Source organism: Mobula birostris, chromosome 11 (assembly GCF_030028105.1).
Source record: "Mobula birostris isolate sMobBir1 chromosome 11, sMobBir1.hap1, whole genome shotgun sequence".
NCBI lineage: Eukaryota > Metazoa > Chordata > Chondrichthyes > Myliobatiformes > Myliobatidae > Mobula > Mobula birostris.
In genome coordinates this window covers 29,811,288-29,831,286 of record NC_092380.1, presented here as the reverse complement: position 1 = coordinate 29,831,286, position 19,999 = coordinate 29,811,288, and the positions used below count along the sequence as shown (strand labels likewise).

The 19,999-nt window shown below is 45.5% G+C and overlaps 1 protein-coding gene across 1 annotated transcript in view; it reads left to right on the top strand.

The window, feature by feature from the left end:
- LOC140204985 (transmembrane protein 184B-like) overlaps window positions 1-19,999 on the top strand; it is a 121,987-nt gene that overhangs the window by 84,462 nt on the left and 17,526 nt on the right. The window contains exons 7-8 of the mRNA XM_072272029.1: window positions 8,071-8,240; window positions 13,776-13,970. Coding sequence (XP_072128130.1) covers window positions 8,071-8,240; window positions 13,776-13,970 — 365 coding nt within the window. The remainder of the gene's footprint in view (window positions 1-8,070; window positions 8,241-13,775; window positions 13,971-19,999) is intronic.

Here is a 19,999-nt window from a genome sequence, read left to right as displayed (position 1 = left end):
CCTCCTTTCCCTTGCCACTCCAGAAAAATCAGTAGCCAGTCCCTACTTCTGTGATTTCACCAGTCTCGGCCAGGCATGTCTCACTGAGCGCTACAGCGTCGACGTTGTACTTTCTGAAGCACGTGTCCTGCAAATGCAGCTTGCCTGTCTGTCCGTTACTAGTCTTGTTGTCCACGAGTGTCCTGACATGCCAGGCTCCAACACAGAGTTTGCTCAGCTTTCTGGTGATTCTACTTTCTTTTGTGGTTTTTGAGGTAGTTCCACTACAAAACAGATGTCCAGTCAGCTGTGGTATGCTGACAGGGTAGAGTAAGGCAAGCTTTCTTTAGGTCACCTTTTCCAGACCCTTGCCCATGAGTGGGGAGCCATGCAGTCCCTGAAGAGGGCTGCTTCGTCGTCAAGGTGGCTGCTGAACACTGCCCTTGCCTCGTGAGAAGAGAGCAACCATCCTGTCTTGGCTGCCTGACTAGTGGTCCATGACTAGTGGCTCTCAGCACCATCTTATGCCTGCCACCATCACTACTTGCCCATCGCCCCAAGTTTTGAGTTGGTTGTGGAGATTGGCGTAACCAAATCTCGGACAGGAGGTATATGAAGACCATGAGTTGCCCAAGCTTCATAATCCTCCTCTCGGTCCAGATGCTGATGTCAAAAGGGATGCCAGGCATAATGTTTTGATGACGGGTGGACTGCAGGAGCTGCCAGAATGACATTGAATCAACATCAGACTGTCTTAGGGGCTGCGATCCAGATTTCTTCCTTTGTTTACTCCTGAAACCTTCCCTATGAGTAGGTATAGCCGCAAAACAGTGGGGGTTTTAAATCAGTTTTCCTTTTCCTAGGTGTGCTGCCTTTCCAGGTTAATGAGCCCCACCTGCCTGAAGCAACTGATTTTAAGGCACCAGTGACCCGCCTTCGCCCCTTCTCCTGTCAGTGTAAACAGTTCCGCCATGTGAAGGCCAGGAGTTGGACTTGGTTATCAGAGGCTAATTTGAGATGCATGCCATTGGGAGCACTTTATACACAGTGGGAGCTATGGCAACCATCTGGAACGTAGGATAGATACATCCCAAAGAAGTAGTATTCTAAAGGCCGGATGATTCAACTGTGGATAACAGGGGAAGTCAAAACCAACATTAAATCCAAAGAGAGGGCATATAATAGAGCAAACATTAGCGGGAAGTTAGCGGATTGGGAAGCTTTTAAAAACCAGCAGAAGGAAACTGGAAAAAGTCATAAGGATGGAAAAAATGAAAAAGATGTAAGCTAGCCAGTAATATCAATGAGAATGCCAAAAGTTTTTTCTGATAAATAGAGTAAAAGAGAGGTGAGAGTAGTGTGCTGGAAGTTCAAGAGTGTCAGGGGCCGAAGTAAGTGCAGTTGCTATTACCAGGGAAGAGGTGTTTGGGAAGCTGAAAGGGCTGAAGGTAGATAAATCCTCTGGACAAAGAAGATGACACCCCAGGGTTCTGAAAGAGGTAGCTGAACTGATTATGGAGGTATGTGGTAATGGTCTTTCAAGAGTCATTAGGTTTTGGCATGGATCTGGAGGACTAGAAAATTGCAAATGTCACTGTACTTTTCAAGAAGGGGGTGAGGCAGAAGAAAGGAAATTATAGGTCATTTAGCCTGACCTCAGCGGTTGGGAAGATGTTGGAGTCAATTGTTAAGGATGAGGTCTCAGTACTTGGAGACACATGATAAAATAGACCTTGGACAGCATGGTTTCTTTAAGGGAGAATCTTGCTTGCCAAATCTGTTGGAATTCTTTGAAGAAATAAACAAGATAAGAGTCCATGGTATTGCAGGAAAGGCACTAACATGGGTGGAGCATTGGCTGAAGGCAAAGAGCGGGAACAAAGGGAACATTTTCTGGTTGGTTGCCGGTGACTAGTGGTGTGCTACAGGCATCAGTTATATGTCAGTGATCTGGATGACGGAATTAATGGCTTTGTGGCCAGATTTACAAATGATGTAAAGATAGTGGAAGGAGCAGGGACACTGCAGAAGGACTTGGACAGATTAGGAGAATGGGCAAAGCTGTGGCAGATGGAATGCAGTATCAAGGAGTGTATAGTCATGCGCTTTGGTAGAAGACCATAAGACAAAGGAGCAGAAGTCGGCCATTTGGCCCATTGAGTCTGCTCCGCCATTTTACCATTCTCCCATTTAGTCCCACTCCCCTGCCTTCTCACCATAACCTTTGATGCCCTGGCTACTCAGATACCTATCAATCTCTGCCTTAAATACACCCAATGACTTGGCCTCCACTGCTGCCCGTGGCAACAGATTCCATAGATTCACCACCCTCTGGCTAAAAAAATTTCTTCGCATTTCTGTTCTGAATGGGCGCCCTTCAATCCTTAAGTCATGCCTTCTCGTACTACACTCCCCCATCATGGGAAACAACTTTGTCACATCCACTCTGTCCATGCCTTTCAACATTGGAAATGTTTCTATGAGGTCTCCCCTCATTCTTCCAAACTCCAAGGAATAGCGTCCAAGAGCGGACAAACGTTCCTCATATGTTAACCCTCTCATTCCCGGAATCATTCTAGTGAATCTTCTTTGTACCCTCTCCAATGTCAGCACATCCTTTCTTAAATAAGGAGACCAAAGCTGCCACATTCCAAGTGAGGTCTCGCCAGCGCCTTATAGAGCCTCAACATCACATCCCTGCTCCTATACTCTATTCCTCTAGAAATGAATGCCAACATTGCATTCGCCTTCTTCACTACTGACTCAACCTGGAGGTTAACTTTAAGAGTATCCTGTACGAGGACTCCCAAGTCCCATTGTATTTCAGAACTTTGAATTCTTTCCCCATCTAAATAATAGTCTGCCTGTTTATTTTTTCTGCCAAAGTGCATAAGCATACACTTTCCAACATTGTACTTCATTTGCCACTTCTCTGCCCATTCTTCCAATCTATCCAAGTCTCTCTGCAGACTGTCCGCTTCCTCAGCACTACCGGCCCCTCCACCTATCTTCGTATCGTCAGCAAACTTAGCCACAAAGCCATCTATTCCATAATCCAAATCGTTGATGTACAATGTAAAAAGAAGCAGCCCCAACACTGATCCCTGTGGAACACCACTGGTAACCTGCAGCCAACCAGAATAGGATCCCTTTATTCCCACTCTCTGTTTCCTGCCAATCAGCCAACGCTCTATCCACGTATGTAACTTTCCTGTAATTCCATGGGCTCTTGTTAAGTTGCCTTATGTATGGCACCTTGTCAAAGGCCTTCTGAAAATCCAAATATACAACATCCACTGCATCTCCCTTGTCCAGCCTACTTGTAATTTCCTCGAAAAATTGTAATAGGTTTGTCAGACAGGATTTTCGTTTAAAGAATCCATGCTGAGTTCTGCCTATCTTGTCATATGCTTCCAGGTACTCTGTAACCTCATCCTTGACAATCGACTCCAACAACTTCCCAACCACCAATGTCAAGCTAACATTGTCAAGCTATAATTTCCTTTTTGCTTCCTTGTCCCCTTCTTAAATAGCAGAGTGACATTTGCAATCTTCCAGTCCTCCGGAACCATGCCAGAATCTGTCGACTTCTGAAAGATCATTGCTAATGCCCCCGCAATCTCCACAGCTGCTTCCTTCAGAACACGAGGGTGCATTCCATCTGGTCCGGGACATTTATCTACCTTTAGACTATTCAGCTTCCTGACTACTTTCCTGAGTCGTAATTGTGACTGCACACACTTCTCTTCCCTGCCACCCTTGAGTGTCTGGTGAAGACTGATGTAAAATACTCGTTCAGTTCCTCCGCCATCTCCTTATCTCCCATTACAATTTCTCCAGCATCATTTTCTATCGGTCCTATATCTACTCTCACCTGTCTTTTACTCTTTACATACTCGAAAAAGCTTTTAGTATCCTCTTTAATATTATTTGCTAGCTTCCTTTCGTAGTTAATCTTTTCCCTCTTAATGACCTTCATTGTTTCCTTTTGTAAGCTTTTAAAAACTTCCCAATCCTCTGTCTTCCCACTAATTTTTGCTTCCTTGTATGCCCTCTCCTTTGCTTTAACTTTGGTCTTGACTTCTCATGTCAGCCACGGTTGCATCCTTTTTCCCTTCGAAAATTTCTTCTTCTTTGGAATATACCTGTCTTGCTCCTTCCTCACTTCTCGCGTAAACTCCAGCCACTGCTGCTGTGCCGTCCTTCCCGCCAGTGTCCCTTTCCAGTCAACTTTGGCCGGTTCCTCTCTCATGCCACTGTAACTTCCTTTACTCCACTGATATACTGACAGATCGGATTTAGGCTTCTCTTTTTCAAATTTCACAGTGAACTCAATCATGTTATGATCACTGTCTCCTAAGGGTTCCTCCACCTCAATCTCTCCAATCACCTCCGGTTCATCACACAATACCCAATCCAGTACAGCCAATCCCCTAGGGGGCTCAACAACAAGCTGTTCTAAAAAGCATCTCGCAGACATTCTACAAATTCTCTCTCTTGAGATCCAGTGCCAACCTGATTTTCCCAATCCACTTGCATGTTAAAATCCCCCACAATTATCATAACACTGCCCTTCTGACAAGCCTTTTCTATTTCCTGTTGTAATTTGTAGTCCACATCCCTGCAGCTGTTTGGAGGTCTATAAATAACTGCCATCAGGGTCCTTTTACCCCTGCGATTTCTTAGCTCAACCCATAAAGATTCTGCACCTTCCAATCCTATATCACCTCTTTCTAATGATTTAATATCATTTCTTACCAAAAAAGCCACGCCTCCCCCTCTGCCTACCTTCCTATCCTTCCGATACACCGTGTATCCTTGGACGTTCAGCTCCCAGAGACGTGCATCCTTCAGCCACGTCTCAGTGATGGCCACAATATCATACCTGCCAATCTGTAGCTGTATGACAAGATCATCCACCTTATTCCTTATGCTGCGTGTATTTAAGTATATCACCTTAAGACCAGTATTTGGTACTTTTCGCTTTGATTTCACTGCAACTTTATTGCACTGCAGCTCATCCCAATGGCTACAAATTTGCCCCATCACCTGCCTGTCTTTCCTTTCATCTTTACTGCTCACTATCTTAGATTTATTTCTAATTTTCCCCTTCCTCTGCTCTATCATTCTGGTTCCCATCCCCCTGCCAAATTAGTTCAAACCCTCCCGAACAGCTCTATTAAACCTTCCCGCCAGGATATTGGTCCCCTTTGGGTTCAGGTGTAACCTGTCCATTTTGAACAGGTCATACTTCCCCCAGAAGAGATCCCAATGATCCAAGAATCTGAAGCCCTGCCCCCTGCACCAGTCTCTCAGCCACGCATTCATCGGCCTGATCCTCTATTCTTTCCCTCGCTAGCATGTGGCACAGGTAGCAATCCTGAGATTATTACCCTGGAGATCCTGTTTCTCAGCTTCCTTCCTAACTCCCAGAAATCTCTCTTCAGGACCTCCTCCCTTGTCCTATCTATGTCATTAGTACCAACACGTACCAAGACAACTGGCTGCTCGCCCTCTCCCTTCAGAATATTCTGGACCCGAGCCGAGACATTCTATACCCTGGCACCTGGGAGGCAACACACCATGCGGGTATCTCTATCAGGCTCACAGAATCTCCTGTCTGTTCCCTTGACTGTGGAATCCCCTATGACTACCGCATTTCTCTTCTCCCTCCTTCCCTCCTGCACAACAGCGCCAGGCTCAGTGCCAGAGACCCGGTCACCGTGGGCGTCCCCTGTCAGGTCATCCGCCTCAACAGCATCCAGAACAAGATATTTGTTGCTGAGGGGGACAGCCACAGGGGTGCTCTCCACTATCCGGGCATTTTCCTTCCCTCTCCTGACAGTCACCCAATTTTCTGACCCCGGTAGCCTAGGGATGACTACCTCCCTGTAGCTCCTGTCTATCACCTCTTCACTTTCCCTGATAAGCAGTAGGTCATCAAGCTGCAGCTCCAGATCCCTAACACGGTCTCTGAGGAGCTGCATCTCGGTGCACCTGGCGCAGATGTGGCCATCAGGGAGGCTGGAGGTCTCCTAGGATTCCCAGAAGGAACAAAAGCATAGACTATATTCTAAACAGGGTGAAAATTCAAAAATCCGAGATACAAAGGGACTTGGGAGTCCTTGTGCAAGATTCCCTAAAGGTTAACTTGCAGGTTGAGTTGATGGTGAGGAAGGCAAATGCAATGTTAGCATTCATTTCAAGAGGATTAGAGTATAAAAATAAGGATGTAATGCTGAGGCTTTATTAAGGCATTGGTGAGGCCTCACTTGGAATATTGTGAGCAGTTTTGGGCACCTTGTCTAAGAAAGGATGTGCTGACATTGGAGAGCGTCCAGAGGAGGTTCATGAGAATGATTCCAGGAATGAAGTGGTTATTGTATGAGGAGTGTTTGATGACAATGGACCTGTACTTGCTAGAATTTAGAATAATGGGGTGGGATCACTTTGAAACCTATTCAATGTGGAAAGGATGTTTCCTATGGTGGGAGAGCCTAAGACCTCAAAGGGACATCCCTTTAGAACAGAGATGAGGAGGAATTTCTTTAGCCAGAGGGTTGCACGTGTGTGGAATTCATTGCCACAGGTGGCTGTGTAGGCCAGGTCATTGGGTGTATTTAAGGCAGATGTTGATAGTTTGTTGATTGGTCAAGGCATGAAGGGATATAGGGAGAAGGCAAGAAGATTGGGGCTGAGAAGGAAATGAATGGATCATACATACTGGAATGGCAGAGCAGAATTCGCTGGGCCAAATAGCCTAATTCTGCTCTATGTCTTATGGTGTATCTTAAAGGAAAGGTGAAGAGGAAGGAATTCCAGAGTTCGGGACCAATGAACTTTTTTCTTGGGCATCAAAGGCTGATAAAAGTTTATAAAACTGAGAGACAATGATGGGGTAGACCTGCCTATACCGTTTGCATTAGAAGAGGAGACAGCAGCTGGGAAGGTTGGCTCACCCTTCAAAGGGAAACTGGCCACCCTCTGCTGTATTCAACATCACAAACAACTCCTACTGTTAACCCTCATCTCAGCTTTATGTTGGTTCAGCTGACCCCCGAGTTAAACAGAGATGGCTTGTACAGTTGAGGGGGGGGTGGAGTCTAGGGCCAGAGGGCACAGCTTCAGAACAGAAGGATACCCTGTTAGAACAGAGATGAGGGGAAGCTTAGCAGGTGGTGGTGAATTTGTGGATTTCATTGCCACAGATGGACGTGGAAGCCAAGTCATTGGATATATTTGAAGTGGAGGTTGATAGATTCTTGATTAGTCAGTGTGTCAAAGGTTACAGGGAGAAGGCAGGAGAATGGATCAGTTATGATGAAATGACAGAGCAGACTCGTTAGGCTAAATGACCTAATTCTGCTCCTGTATCTTATGTTCAGAGTCTTTGACCCAGGGTGGCAATGTTGAGTACCAGAGAGGGGATGTGCAGAGTGATGGATGTGTGGATTGAGCTGCCAGGGGTTTTGCAGATGCGATAGTGACGATCAAGAGGCTTTTAGATAAAAACCCGAATATGCAAGGGATAGAGGGATATAGATTATGTGCAGGCAGAAGAAACTAGTTTAATCTGGCATCATGCTTGCCACAGATGTCATGGGCCAAAGGGCTTGTGTCCTGGCTGAAAGCATGATGCCAGATTGTCTTCGCATTTCACTGTGTGTTTTGATGCACATGTGACAAACAAAGTTTGCATCAACAGCCAATGCATTCCAAGAATGTGCTGTGGGGATTCAGCAAGTGTTGCTATGTTACCAGCACCAGCATAGTATGCCCACAACTTCCTAACCTGTACCCCTATTAATATAGGAGGAAACCAGAGCACCCAGAGGAAATCCACGTGGTCACAGGAAATGCATACAAACCCCTTACAGACAGCAGTGGGGATTTAATCCTGATCACCAGTGCTGTAAAGTGTTTGCCTAACTACAATGCATCTTGCTGAGGCTAGAATGATTATTTGGGGATGAGTAGGAGGCTAGAATAAGGAAGCAAGCATATGATTCTGTGGATAATTAGGGTAATGAGATTGCAGGTTTTGTCTTGTTTTGGGACTGGGTTAAATCTGTTTCCCTCTCCACCCCCCAGCGTTGCCAGTGGCTACCTCTACGTTATGATCATCTACAACATCTCCGTCAGCCTCTCGCTCTACGCACTGTTCCTCTTCTACTTTGCCACGAGGGAGCTCCTGAGCCCCTACAGCCCCGTGCTCAAGTTCTTCATGGTGAAATCCGTCATCTTCCTCTCCTTCTGGCAGGGTGAGTGCACGCGTTGCTTTCCTCAGCGAGCGCGGTTGGTGGTACTGCGGGACTTGGTGATAAAGGGGAGTGGGTCCTGTTATGTTGGTTTCGAATGGATCACTCTGGCCATTGTGCTCTCCTTCTGGGTTCCCCCCCAAATACCTTCCGTGTTTCCTATTGACATTTCAACAGAAAACATTGAAAGGGGTAATTTTATAGGAAACAGGATATGACAGATCATAAGTGCAAGGTAGTTGGTTGGCTTCCGTCCGTCTCGAAGGACAATGGGTGGTGATCATCATCATCGCAAGCCTGGACGGAAGGCATGGAGACACTGAGATGCCCAATCGTCAAGATCCCCCTCTCGGCCTCACCAGTGTAGTCCAAAGGAAAGCTTATGAAGCAATACATTTGGCTGCAGGAGCTGCCGGAAGGACCTTCAGTGAAGTTCAGTTGCCTTCTGGGCTCCACTCTGAATTTGCTGTTTGGGTTTACTCGCCTATCCTTCGTCTCTCCCGCAGCAGTGGGGCTATTTACCCATAGGTGGAGATCTCTGTCATATAACAGGATTAATACAGTATTATACAGAGTATAATCTACAGGTAGGCTGTGAAATTTCAGAATGAGCAATCTGGATGGCATGCAAGTTTTTTGAATTAGCGATACATTACAGTGACTGGGCCCTGGAGCCACACCACCTGTGTGACCAATTACCTATGAACGATATCTCTGGGAGGTGAGAGAAAGCTGGAGCATCCCGATGAAAACTACACAATCACAGGAGAACATGCAAGCTCCTTGCTGGCAGTGGTCTCACTGTAGTTGCAATCGCATTAAGCTGACTGCTATGTTACCATGCCGCCCCGTATCTCAGTGCATGTGACAATAATAAGCCAATCAGAGTCCAGGATGCTGAAAGTTACGGATCAGCCGTAATCCTGAATGACGGATAAACAGTTTGCTGAAGTGAAAGATGTTCATAGACTGGATTTGAGACTTTGGTCATTGTTTAGGAGCTTAACTGTGGGGTGAAACGCCTGTTCTGAATCTTGTTTTGTGCGATGAGAAAGGGTTGGTTTGTAATCTTGAGGGGCTTTCTGGGAAAGACTGACCCCAATGTGACAGTTTTATTGTTGGAAAGTGATGTGATTCAGTGCTGAGGACTGGCTCCTGATAAGCCATCTCGAGCTGAATAAAGGAACATTTCTTCACTCAGAGGGTGTGGTGGACTCTTGATCATTCTACCCTGAGGTCTATGGAGGCTGCCTCATATTCATTAAACAATGGATCAGCAGATTAGTATGCATTTCAGAGAATCAAGCAATATGGAGATAAAAAAATTAAAGATGAGCTTTGTTACATGCACATTGAAATGTACAGTGAAATATATCGTTGTATCAATAACTACAGTTTGACTATTGTGCTGGGGGCAGCCGTAAGTGTTGCCACATTTCCAGTACCAATGTAGCATACCACATGTTATCAACCCTAACCATATGTCTTTGGAATATGGGAGGAGAATGGTTATGGGGAGAAGGTACAGACAGCGGTGGGAATTGAAGCCTAATTAGAGATCGCTGGTGCTGTAAGGCTTTGTGCTAATCAGTACGCTATCATGATGCCCAGAAAGTGCAGGAAAATGGTGCAAAGGTAGAAAACGAGCCTTGGTCCTGAATGGTGTAGTTAATTATTCACTTAGTGTCATGGGTACCGAGATACAGTGGGAAAACTTGCATGCTGTTCATACAGATCAAATCATTACACAGTGCACTGAGGTAGGACAAGGTAAAACAATAACAGAATGCAGAATAAAGTATAACAGCTACAAAGAAATGTGAAGGGTTATGCAGGAAGGGTTAGATTGATCTTAGAGTGGGTTAAAAGTTTAACAAACATCATGGGCCAAAGGGCCTGTACTGTGCTGTGATATTCTATAAGTGTGCTTCAACTTTGCTGGTAAGACTATTAGACGGCATCTTATCAAAAGTCTTCTGGAAGCTCATGCACAGCGCATCAACCCCTTTACACTCACTAAACTCTGTTACCTTGTTAGAAAATCTCTATCAAATTGAGCATAATTTGCCCAATGAACCGGTGCAGGTCCGTCATAACTAATCCACTTTGCACACGTGTCTATTAATCCCATCCCCGATCAAGGGTTCCAAGAGCTTTCCCACCATTGAACTTGAAATGAGTGGTTTGCGTGGTTTACTATCGTCACATGTACCAAGATACAGTGAAAGGCTTGTCTTGTTCATACAGATCAAATCGCACTGCAGTGAGGTAGAACGAGGTAAAAGAGTAACAATGCAGAATAAAGTGTAAAGGCTTCTGGAAAAAGTGCAGGTAAATGATCAAGTGCAAGATCATAGCGAGATAGTGACGCCAAGAGTCCATCGTGTTGTACAAGAGATCCAGTCAGTGGCAGACAAACTGTAGGCAAAATGGCTAACTCATTCTGTTCTTGAGTATGGTTGGGGTGGGAGTTCCAAGGTTGAGATGCACCGACTGAGGGAACAGTGATCTGTTTCCAAGACGGGGTGATATGTGATTTTCCAGGAGGAAGCTGGCGGGCAGGCTTTTCTCTTGTGCCCGGTCCTCCCTCCTTGGCCAGAGGTTTGGGAGGAGCTGTCACACTTAGCCCAGGCAAGCTCCTGCACTGAATCTTGTCCCTTGAGTAACGATTACTGCCAGTGGAAATTAGCATGCGAATGTCCCATCAGAGATGCAGAATACTGCAGCACTGAAACAGGCACTTTGGCCCAGCTAGTTCATGCTGAATTGTTACTCTGCTCAGTCCCATTGACTGCATCTGAGCCATAGCCCTCCATACTCCTTCCATCCATATACCATATGTCCAAACTTCTTTTAAATGTTGAAATTGAACCTGCATCCACCACTTCCACTGGCAGCTTGTTCCACACTCTCAACACCCTCTGAGTGAAGAAGTTGTCCATCAAATATTTCACCTTTCACCCTTAACCTATGACTTTTAGTTCAAGTCTTGCCCAACAGAGATGAGTTTCTTCAGCCAGAAGTCAGTGAATCTGTGGAATTTTTTGCCACGGATGGCTGTGGAAGCCAAGACATTGGGTATATTTGAAGCGGAGGTTGATAGGTTCTTGATTAATAAGCGTGTAAAAGGTTAAAGGGAGAAGGCAGAAGAATGGAGTAATAGGATTGAGAGGGATAATAAATCAGCCATGATGGAATGGCAGAGCAGACTCGATGGGCTGAAAGGCCTAATTTGGTTCCTAATTCTTGTGGTTTAACAACAAGTTTATGGTCTGATGTTCCGTCCAGTTTAGACTGGGCCCCTTCCAGCAGATCTGTGGCCTCAAAGCTCCAGAGACCTGCAGGGTAACGTAATTGGGAGAAATGTACATTATTCACGACCACCGACTTGAGTTGGGGTTTTGATTTAAGAGGCTGGTCTGACGTGATGACGTTATTATGTAGAAGGTTTTTAGCGCTTTGTTGTGTAGGTTTTTAGAGTTCAATAAACTGTGTTATGGGTTTAGTTAAACATAAAAACCCCTCATTTTATTTGCGGAAACCTACAGACCCAGGTTCAACTCTGACCTCCGGCGCTGTCTGCGTGGAGTTTGTTTTCTGTGTGAGAAATGTTTTTAAAAAATGCACATGGACAGTGCCAGAGGTCAAAGTTGAACCTTTGAGGCTATGGATTTAGTGGCTGATGCTCAAACTGGGGTTGCTCCAGCTTCCTCCTACATCCCAAAGATGTGTGGGTGGTTAGGTTATATTGTGACTGTAAATTGCCTCTCGTGTACAGACTCGAGGGGCCGAAGTGCTTATTTTCATGTTGTTTGGCTCTGCAGCCTTGTGATTTAATTAGCTTGAAGGATTCACTGAGTGATGGATGCCAGGCTCCAAGGTGCAGCTGCAAGTGCCCTCTGCTGTTGGGGAGCTGAATTGCAACTATGGGACTCAATAAATATTTAATTCTGGGACTAGCTTCCTAAAGGTTAGGTCAAGCAGATGATAATTGATTTAGAGTTGGTTCCTTCTCTGGGGATGGTAGCTTAGCAGGCAAGCGAACTGCATTGGCATCCAGAGGTACGGACAAAAGAATTCTGAATCTCCCAGTGGCTTCCTCGGATCGTAAGTTCAAATGAACGCATTAGGAATCAAAAGAAAGATTCAAGTGGCAATCACAAGACCACTATATAACTGTAAATAGATGATTCACTGCCGTGGGATTATTGGCTGGGTTTTAATGGCATTTCAGTAACTTCTTGGCCTACTTGTGCAGAATTTTTTCCATCATAATTATTTAATACCCATTCCTACTCTGACACTTCGAGCTATGGCCACCTCTAATGCTGCAATTCTGTCTGGGTAGCCTCAAACCTGATGGTGTGAACTACGATTTTTGCCAGATTCTAGCAATTTCTCCCCTCTTTTTTTCCATTCCTCATTCAGGTTGCTGTCTCAACTGTTCTCATTGGCCCCTCATTTCTCTCTGATTGCACTTCTCCTCTTTGTTTTGCTTTGGTCCACTCTCCTCTACTATCAGATTCTTTCTTTCTTCAGCCCTGTATATTTTCCACCCATTGCTGCACAGCTGCTCAATTCATCCCCCTCCCAGACACCTTCCCTCTCACCTGGTCTCACCTAGCACCTGCCAGCTTGGTTTCCTCCCATACTCACCACCTTCTTATTTTGGCTTCTGCCCCCTTCCTTTCCAGTCCTGACGAAGGGTCTCAGCCTGAAACATCAACTGTTTATTCCTCTCTACAGATACCTGCTGAGTTCCTCCAGCATTTTGTGTGTGTTACTCAAGATTTCCAGAATTTTCATAATCTTTTGTATCGATTTAATTCTCCAGCTGCCTTTGTGAGATTTGAACTCATGATCCCAGATGATTTAGCCAGGACTGTAAATGATGGTCTGGTAATTTAACTATTGTGTCACTGTGTGCTGTCTCCTCTTTCCCCTTTCACTCAACCTTTGACCAATGTCATTCCTTCTTACATCTATGGGGATGTTTGAAGAGAAATTCTATTGGACATTTGCAGCTCCCCATGTTCAATCCCACCCAAAGTTAAGTTTATTGTCTGTGTACATACATGGTGCAAGGAGAAACCTGCATCACAGGGACAGCATCAGATAAGCAACATTCACACAAGAAAACCATTTTAGACACAATTTTAAAAGAAAGAACATAGAGTCCATTGCAGTGCAAAGTGGTCACATTGTTGTTCTACTGAGATAGTGATTAGGGTCGTGCAGGTTGGTCCAAGAACTGATTGGTTGAAGGGAAGTAGCTATTGCTAAACCTGGTGGTGTGAGTCTTCAGGCTTCTGTATCTCCTGCCCAGTGGCAGTTGCAAGAAGATGGCATAGCCTGGATAATGAAGATCTGTAATGGATGTTGCTTTCTTGAGCCAGCGCCTCCTGCAGATACTTTTCTGGTGGGAAGAGACAAGCTGGTGATGTACTGGATTGAGTCTATTCCCCTCTTGTGTCTCTGCCCTCTCCGGCCCCTTGCATTTAGTAGGTGGACTGACCTTTCATTTCCTCCTCCCATCAGGAATGCTGTTGGCTATTCTGGAAAAGTGCGGAGCCATCCCCAAGATCGCAGTGGCTGATGTCTACGTGGGTGAGGGGACGGTTGCTGCAGGCTACCAGAACTTCATCATCTGCATCGAGATGTTCTTTGCTGCCATTGCCCTGCGCTACGCCTTTACGTCCAAGGTCTACAGAGACAAGCGAGTGGACTCGCAAGGTAAATGTAACCAAGGGAATTCAGTAAGTGATTACCCTACTTTGGGTTGCCAAGAGGGATATTGTTGGTGAATAACGTTTAGGCAAAACCCTTCTTTCAGTCGATGGGTACTTAAGGTAGCTGGGTTTCCCACCTGCCCATCACTGGTGGTTCAACCAGCCCTCAGTGGCTTGGTCTGATACCTGGTGTCAGAGTCAACTCTGAGGCAAGGCCACGTGGTTCCTGAGAAACTTGTCTCCGCCCCTTGCCCATTGGTCGCTCAGAGGGAAGGAGACAAGGAAAGAGGATGTGGGTTCAAACTTCCTGCTGGGAGATGTGCAAGATGTAAACGGGCAAAGATAGAGTTCGCAGCCAGCTTCTTTCTCACAGGGTGGAAATGGCTGACAACAGAGGGCATTTAAGGTGATTGAAGGAAATTATGGGGATTGTCAGAGGTAAATTCCTTACACAGAGTGGTGGAACACCCTGCCAGGGGTGGTGGCAGAGACAGGTACATTAGGGAGATTTGAGAGACTCTTAGTTACATGAATGAAAGAAAATTGGAGGGCTATGTGGGAGGGAAGGGTTAAATTGATCTTGGAGGTTAAAAGGTTAGTACAATATCATGGGCCGAAGGGCCTGTAATATGCTATACTATTCTATGGAAGTGTGGAGATGTGGAGTCTGAGTTTTACCAGTGCCTCCAGAGGACAGGCAGTCTCTGTAAATACAACCTTCAAGTTGCAGGGTTTGTCTGTCTTGATCCCACCTGTTAGACTCTCTCTGGCTGTCATAGTACTGCCCCCTAGAGGTTACCCAGTTAGAACGAAAGGCCACCCGGGAGGCCCATTACCTCATCTCTTTGTGCAATATTACATTTGCCATTGAGCAAAAGCAGGTATACTATGGAATCGTTCTTGTACTTTCATAACCGGTGCTGTTTATAGGGGCAGGGGACCTTTCTCTCACCCTCTCTCACTCTATCTTTCTGTCTTCTTCTGCCAATCTTTCACCTCGGATAGTCCTGGCGTACGGGCCCTACGGTAGGCAGAATTTAACTTTTTATTCTCTGTGCTGCTGTTGAACTCTGCTCTGTGAATTTCCCATGTTCTGTTTGGGGCCCATATCTATGAAAGGATGCGCTGGCATTGGAGAGGGTTCATACGAGTTTTGTGAGAATGACCCTGGGAATGAGAGGGTTAATCAGTGAGACGTGTTCAGGGTCAGTCTATTACCATACGTTGTGAAATTTGCGGTTTTCTGGCAGCAGTACAACGCAATACATAAACTCTACTGTAAGTTGCAATAAGAAACTTTGTCCTGGAAAGTGCCGTCACAGGTAATTCCCATTTTCATTTCGGGTTTCCAGCATGTGGAATTTTTGAATTTTCTGTTCAGGAGTAGTTTTTTTTAAAGTAAAGCTCAGTTGAATCTCCCTTCAAAGACCTTTCTCCAAAGGAAGCACCCACCACTTATTTGAAGCCACTTGAAAAGAACGAATTGCACCAGGAGTTAGTTTTACTTGAGACAATAAAAAGGAGCAAGGTGTAGGCAGAGTGGCCAGTGTTGGAGTGGGCCACTGATGGAGGCATTCTTAGCCTCTGCCTGTTGAGCCTGTGCCTCCCACTCTGAGTCATTTGTGACGATTGATTTTTGATTGTAGAACTTGGGCTTGAGAAGTTGGAGCCAAAACTATATCAAGCTCAACAAGAAGAGGGCGAGTAAGTGACCTAGGTGAGTGTGAAACTCAAAGGTTTCAGAGAGCAGGCACAGGTAGAAGTTAAAGTCTGTCCCGAGCCTTGTGGCCCATCAGGCCAGTGCTTATGCCGGTTTCTGTGGCGTGAAGCGACTGAGAGTACGAGACTCCCCTCAGCAACAAGTATTCCCCCTTGGATACAGCTGAGGGTCTGACCTGTTGGGGCTCAGCAGAGAAAGGTAAAGTCAGGCAGAGTGATAGTGGCTACGGGTTTCTCAGAGAAGCTAGGATGGTGTGTTGTCTCCCTGGTACTGGGGTGTAGAAGGTCTCAGAGCAGCTGCAGAATATTCTAAAGGGGGAAGGTGAGCAGCCAGAGGTCGTAGGCACATTGGCACCGATGACATGGGTAGAAAGGGGGAAAGGAGTCCTGTGCAGAGAGTAAAGGGAGTTAGGAGAAAGGTTGAAGAAGAGGACCTCCAAGGTAGGGGGAAGGGTTTCAGATTCTTGGATCATTGGAACCTCTTCTGGGGCAGGAGTGACTTGTACAAGTGGAACAGGTTGCACCTAAACGTATGGGGAACCAATATTCTATTAAGGAGGTTCACTAGGAGCATTCGTAATAAGGTGGATGAATTGAAAGTGCAGATTGTTATTAGTGATTATGATATAGTTGGGATCACAGAGACATGGCTCCAGGGTGACCAAGGATGGGAGCTCAACATTCAGGGATATTCAATATTCAGGAGGGATAGACATGAAGGAAGGGGAGGTGGGGTGGCATTGCTGGTTAAAGAAGAGATTAACGCAATAGAAAGGAAGGACATAAGCCGGGAAGATGTGGAATCGATATGGGTAGAGCTGCGTAACACTAAGGGGCAGAAGACGCTGGTGGGAGTTGTGTACAGGCCACCTAACAGTAGTAGTGAGGTCGGAGATGGTATTAAACAGGAAATTAGAAATGTGTGCAATAAAGGAACAGCAGTTATAATGGGTGACTTCAATCTACATGTAGATTGGGTGAACCAAATTGGTAAAGGTGCTGAGGAAGAGGATTTCTTGGAATGTATGCGGGATGGTTTTTTGAACCAACATGTCGAGGAACCAACGAGAGAGCAGGCTATTCTGGACTGGGTTTTGAGCAATGAGGAAGGGTTAATTAGCAATCTTGTCGTGAGAGGCCCCTTGGGTAAGAGTGAGCATAATATGGTGGAATTCTTCATTAAGATAGAGAGGGACATAGTTAATTCAGAAACAAAGGTTCTGAACTTAAAGAGGGGTAACTTTGAAGGTATGAGACGTGAATTAGCTAAGATAGACTGGCAAATGACACTTAAAGGATTGACGGTGGATATGCAATGGCAAGCATTTAAAGATTGCATGGATGAACTACAACAATTGTTCATCCTGGTTTGGCAAAAGAATAAATCAAGGAAGGTAGTGCACCCGTGGCTGACAAGAGAAATTAGGGATAGTATCAATTCCAAAGAAGAAGCATACAAATTAGCCAGAGAAAGTGGCTCACCTGAGGACTGGGAGAAATTCAGAGTTCAGCAGAGGAGGACAAAGGGCTTAATTAGGAAGGAGAAAAAAGATTGAGAGAAAACTGGCAGGGAACATAAAAACTGACTGTAAAAGCTTTTATAGATATGTGAAAAGGAAAAGACTGATAAAGACAAATGTAGGTCCCCTACAGACAGAAACAGGTGAATTGATTATGGGGAGCAAGGACATGGCAGACCAATTGAATAATTACTTTGGTTCTGTCTTCACTAAGGAGGACATAAATAATCTTCCAGAAATAGTAGGGGACAGAGGGTCCAGTGAGATGGAGGAACTGAGCGAAATACATGTTAGTAGGGAAGTGGTGTTAGGTAAATTGAAGGGATTGAAGGCAGATAAGTCCCCAGGGCCAGATGGTCTGCATCCTAGAGTGCTTAAGGAAGTAGCCCAAGAAATAGTGGATGCATTAGTGATAATTTTTCAAAACTCGTTAGATTCTGGACTAGTTCCTGAGGATTGGAGGGTGGCTAATGTAACCCCACTTTTTAAAAAAAGGAGGGAGAGAGAAACCGGGGAATTATAGACCGGTTAGCCTAACGTCGGTGGTGGGGAAACTGCTGGAGTCAGTTATCAAAGATGTGATAACAGCACATTTGGAAAGCGGTGAAATCATCGGACAAAGTCAGCATGGATTTGTGAAAGGAAAATCATGTCTGATGAATCTCATAGAATTTTTTGAGGATGTAACTAGTAGAGTGGATAGGGGAGAACCAGTGGATGTGGTATATTTGGATTTTCAAAAGGCTTTTGACAAGGTCCCACACAGGAGATTAGTGTGCAAACTTAAAGCACATGGTATTGGGGGTAAGGTATTGATGTGGATGGAGAATTGGTTAGCAGACAGGAAGCAAAGAGTGGGAATAAACGGGACCTTTTCAGAATGGCAGGCGGTGACTAGTGGGGTACCGCAGGGCTCAGTGCTGGGACCCCAGTTGTTTACAATATATATTAATGACTTGGATGAGGGAATTAAATGCAGCATCTCCAAGTCTGCGGATGACACGAAGCTTTGTGGCAGTGTTAGCTGTGAGGAGGATGCTAAGAGGATGCAGGGTGACTTGGATAGGTTGGGTGAGTGGGTAAATTCATGGCAGATGCGATTTAATGTGGATAAATGTGAAGTTATCCACTTTGGTGGCAAGAATAGGAAAACAGATTATTATCTGAATGGTGGCCGATTAGGAAAAGGGAAGGTGCAACGAGACCTGGGTGTCATTATACACCAGTCATTGAAAGTGGGCATGCAGGTACAGCAGGCGGTGAAAAAGGCAAATGGTATGCTGGCATTTATAGCGAGAGGATTCGAGTACAGGACCAGGGAGGTTACTACTGCAGTTGTACAAGGCCTTGGTGAGACCACACCTGGAGTATTGTGTGCAGTTTTGGTCCCCTAATCTGAGGAAAGACATCCTTGCCATAGAGGGAGTACAAAGAAGGTTCACCAGATTGATTCCTGGGATGGCAGGACTTTCATATGAAGAAAGACTGGATGAACTGGGCTTGTACTCGTTGGAATTTAGAAGATTGAGGGGGGATCTGATTGAAACGTATAAAGGGATTGGACAGGCTAGATGCAGGAAGATTGTTCCCGATGTTGGGGAAGTCCAGAACAAGGGGTCACAGTTTGAGGATAAAGGGGAAGCCTTTCAGGACCGAGATTAGGAAAAACTTCTTCACACAGAGAGTGGTGAATCTGTGGAATTCTCTGCCACAGGAAACAGTTGAGGCCAGTACATTGGCTATATTTAAGAGGGAGTTAGATATGGCCCTTGTGGCTACGGGGATCAGGGGGTATGGAGGGAAGGCTGGGGCGGGGTTCTGAGTTGCATGATCAGCCATGATCATAATAAATGGCGGTGCAGGCTTGAAGGGCCAAATGGCCTACTCCTGCACCTATTTTCTATGTTTCTAATGCTACTCAGGAAAGTTTAAGCTAGTTTGGCAGGGGTGTGGGAATCGGAGCACCAGATCAGAAAGTGGAAAGGTGGAGAGGAAGGTAGATGTCAAACTAATAGATACGATGGGACAGATAGTTTGAAGTGTGTGTATTTTAATGCTGGGAGTATTATGGGTAAAGGTGATGAGCATGGATCAGTACATCGAACTACGATGTCGTGCCCATTAAAGAGTCTTGGTTGAGAGAGGGACAGGAATGGATGCTTAATGTCCCAGGGTTTTTGATCTATAGAACAGATAGAGAGGGAGGCATGGTAGCGTAGTGGTTAGCACACTGTTTTACAGTACAGGCGACCTGGGTTCAGTTCCAACCACTGCCTGTAAGGAATTTGTACGTTCTCCCCGTGACTGTGTGGATTTTCTCTGGGTGCTCCGGTTTCCTCCCACAGTCCAAAGACCTCCTGAGTGGTAAATTGATTGGCCATGGTAAATTCTCCTGTGATTAAGCTAGGGTCAAATCGGGATTGATGGGCAGTGCAGCTCGAAGGCCCAAAAGGGCCCACTCTGTGCTGCATCTCAATAAATAATTAAGGGGATACACAACTAATCAGGGACAATATCTCAGCTACACTCAGAGGGGACATAATGAAGGGCTCGCCCACTGAGTCTGTGTGAGTGGAACTCAAAATAGGAAGGGTGCCATCACTCTGGGATTGTAATACCTTCCCAATAGCCACTGGAACATTGAGGGATGGATATGCAGGCTGAATAAGGAAAGGTGTATAAACAATAGGGTTGTTGTCGTGGGAGACTTCTATGTCCCTAATATAAACTACTTGAAGCAAGAGGGCTAGATGGCAGAATTTCTTGGGTGCATCCAAGAAAGTCAACAAAAGGA